Raw genomic sequence first — 3,871 nt, 5'->3', positions numbered from 1 at the left:
TTACAAATTTGTTAAAAGAAATATTATTTAAAAGAGAAAAAATATAGAATTCTTAAATTTCACAGAATTTTATTATCCAGTGATGTAACTAGAAAACCCATAAACATAACATATGTAAAATATCAAGATTTTGGCCCAACCATCATTTTACAATAGAAGAAAAAAAAATGAGTGAGTGAGAGTGAGATATCATGATGATTGAACTTACTACAAGCACAAAACCACAGCATGAATTACAGCCATTCATTGAATGATATTGCTATCCAAAATCTAATCCTTACTTGTTTGGCCTCATGAGTCACAACCACACATCCACGTTGCCACATCTTATTTCCTTACTATACTTCATACTACAAAATACTAACAACATTTAACTAAGACTTTGCTTCCCTGCAAAACTTCTATACTTCAAACTTCACCTTGTTGGCTCAATCATGGCTTCGGCTACTTTTTCTGTAGCCAAACCAGCTATTAAGGTTCATTATAATACTCACTCATTCTTTAGAAATTCATGTTAACTATAGTAGTAACATTTTGTAGTAAAGCTAGATATATAGTAACTTAACTTATAGTAGTTTTTTTTTTCTTTGCTTTGTTTTAGGCAAATGGGAAAGGCTTCTCTGAATTCTCTGGTCTCCGCAGATCATCAGGATATCTTCCTTTTTCTAGAACATCTTCAGATGATTTTCATTCTCTTGTTACCTTCCAAACGAATGCAGTAAGTTCCTTATCTTCATTGAATGGCTAATAGTTTTGTTATTGTAAAAATGAAGTACTTGATTATAGTATGTGTAAGAATAGCCCCCAGGGGTTGGCCGGTTGGTGATCGTTTGAGTCCTGAGAGTCTGCTCCTCTCAAGATCTCATGTTGAAATCCCGCTAGGTGATAACAATTCCTGTATTGGACCAGTCCATACAGAGTATTATTACTAATCAATCTATCTATCTATCAATCTATATATGTATATTTGAAGGTTGGAAGTAGTGGAGGACACAAGAAAGGTCTTGTAGTTGAAGCAAAACAACTGAAGGTGGCTATAAACGGATTTGGAAGAATTGGAAGGAACTTCTTGAGATGTTGGCACGGTCGCAAGGACTCGCCTCTTGATGTCATTGCCATCAACGACACCGGAGGTGTAAAGCAAGCTTCTCACCTTCTCAAGTATGATTCCACACTTGGAATCTTTGATGCTGATGTTAAGCCTGTTGGTACTGATGGCATCTCAGTTGATGGAAAGGTTATCAAAGTCGTCTCTGACCGCAACCCTGCTAACCTTCCTTGGAAGTAAGATATTCTCTCATTCATTGATCTATGAACATGTCATAGGTTATTTTAATAAGCTGTCTCATAAATGCTCATGCTAGTAGATAAGTTTAAACTTATCAATCTAAATAGACTCCTAAATGGATCTCTATCTGGATTCTGGTGCATATAGAAATATATCTGTCAGGATATATTAACCTCTTAAATGGATCTCACTTTTATTATCTCAAAGATTAATCTCTTCAGTGGTACGTAAAACATGTCTTAGTTTACCTAAAAAAATATGAAAATCATTTTCTCAAACCGAAAGTATCTTAACTTGCTCATGTTTGAAGAATAGTACATGTAACGATGAAAAAACATGATATGATGCATAAAGGTATATGTATGATATTAGTATCAAGAACTTTTCCGATGCACATGGAGAAAATCGTCTAAAGAATATACATTACGTCCGATATACAGTTTGCTGTGTTTAGTGATTGATCAATAAGGACATTTAAGTGTAAATCATATTATTGTGTTAGGCAGGGACACACAGGTTATAAAGATTGTTATCGATATTGCAGGGAGTTGGGGATAGACTTGGTGATTGAAGGAACTGGAGTGTTTGTGGACAGAGAAGGTGCCGGGAGGCACATTACAGCAGGAGCTAAGAAGGTTCTCATCACTGCTCCTGGAAAAGGAGACATCCCTACTTATGTGGTTGGTGTCAATGCCGATGCTTACACCCATGACGACGACATTATCAGCAATGCTTCTTGCACCACTAACTGCCTTGCTCCCTTTGTCAAGGTCCTCGATCAGAAATTCGGTAATGTACCCTTTCGCCACATGTTCTAACAAGGATATGATATGTACTATTTTGCTTATATAACATATGAAGATATATTTGGCAATAGGTATTATCAAGGGTACCATGACTACCACTCATTCCTACACCGGTGACCAACGGCTTCTTGACGCGAGTCACCGTGACCTAAGGCGTGCGAGAGCGGCAGCACTTAACATAGTCCCAACATCCACAGGAGCAGCTAAGGCAGTGGCCCTTGTCCTCCCAACTCTCAAAGGCAAGCTCAACGGTATTGCTCTCCGTGTGCCAACACCAAACGTATCGGTGGTGGACCTCGTCGTTCAAGTCTCAAAGAAGACATTTGCTGAAGAAGTGAACGAGGCTTTTAGAGAGAGTGCATCCAAGGAGCTGACTGGTATTCTCTCAGTTTGTGACGAGCCACTCGTGTCTGTAGATTTTAGGTGCACTGATGTGTCGTCTACCGTTGATTCGTCATTGACAATGGTCATGGGCGACGACATGGTTAAGGTGATTGCTTGGTATGATAACGAGTGGGGTTACTCACAAAGGGTGGTTGATTTGGCTGACATTGTTGCCAATAACTGGAAATGAGAGCCAAATAAGGTTTGTTAATTATATATAATATATAATATATGTATCTATCATGTGCCATTTGTAATTTTGTACACTTGCTTAATTTTTCTTTCTAAACTTGTATTGAGAAACAGAACCTTCAATTTTCTCTTGCTCCTCATTGTGGAATAAATTGTTTTACCTTGCTGAAATCTACATGTTGATACTAGGCTTCCAAATCTATATATGCACCATTGCACATTGTTATAATCTTCTTGGAAATAGATTGCAAATTAGCAACATTCATTGAACATATATACTACAATACAGCTTGATACTTATACAATTGTTCATTACAATTTCATTTGCTACTGGATAAAATAATACTCCTAGATTGCATAGAACATACATGAATGAAATGAACACGAAAAATAATAGCTATACCATGATAAATAAAGTTGTTTCTTCGTCTTAGTCACAAGGGTTAGACAATTATACAAACACCTTGTGGGCAACCAATGACTCAAACAGTATGATCATAGATTCCACAAACAACTTGTGGGCTAAATGAAATCAACTTTATTTCTTCCTCATTGCATTTTCTCTTATTTATTTTAAAAACAAGAGGAAAACTAAAAATGGGTTGGATTTCATGTTCTGGATTTTCGAACGCATGATGCGGAGAAAGATTTAGCAATATTTAGGTTCGTTATTGCTTAAGACTCCATTCTTTTATTAAACACTTTCAATACTCTAGATAATCAACCCTAGAGGTTGAACGAGTGGTGAGGACTTAGATTCTTATAATATGCTCTTCTACTAATAATTTATGTGTTGGATCAAATTCATTTAGACTTTTGATTTGAATTTAAACGACCTCTACAAGTAGATTGGAGAATTAATTCTTTAAATTAATTGGTTGCAAGGCCGAATATGTATAGCCTTTTATTACATGTATCTTTTTAGGCTTAATACATCTTTTGATCCTTTAACTTAATTTAAAAATTCACTTTAATCCCCTATTTAATAAAGGTTCGTTTTAAATCCTTTAAATATCATTCTGTTAGTCACATAAGTCCTGTCTGTTAAAATTTCTCAAATTCTGTTAAGTTTTGCATGCATGGCAGTCAAACTAGTTCTAAGTTGGATGGCATTGAATTATTTTATTTTAAATTAATTTAAAATTTAAAAAGCAAGGGAAGCTGAAACGTATAATCTTCTTCTCTCTTTCTCAAACCCTAG

The 3,871-nt window shown here is 35.7% G+C and overlaps 1 protein-coding gene across 1 annotated transcript; it reads left to right on the top strand.

Annotated features, from left to right (window-relative positions):
- The first annotated feature begins 317 nt into the window (after positions 1-317).
- On the top strand, positions 318-2,841 carry LOC131609872 (glyceraldehyde-3-phosphate dehydrogenase A, chloroplastic). Its single transcript, XM_058881686.1, has 5 exons — positions 318-476; positions 602-718; positions 974-1,284; positions 1,833-2,077; positions 2,166-2,841. Exons 1-5 carry the CDS (start codon positions 435-437, stop codon positions 2,666-2,668), a joined length of 1,218 nt encoding a protein of 405 aa, XP_058737669.1. The 5' UTR covers positions 318-434; the 3' UTR covers positions 2,669-2,841.
- Positions 2,842-3,871: the final 1,030 nt, after the last annotated feature.

Source organism: Vicia villosa, linkage group LG6 (genome assembly GCF_029867415.1).
Source record: "Vicia villosa cultivar HV-30 ecotype Madison, WI linkage group LG6, Vvil1.0, whole genome shotgun sequence".
Lineage (NCBI taxonomy): Eukaryota > Viridiplantae > Streptophyta > Magnoliopsida > Fabales > Fabaceae > Vicia > Vicia villosa.
Note: the sequence above shows the minus strand (reverse complement) of the source record. Positions and strands in the feature narration are given on the sequence as shown.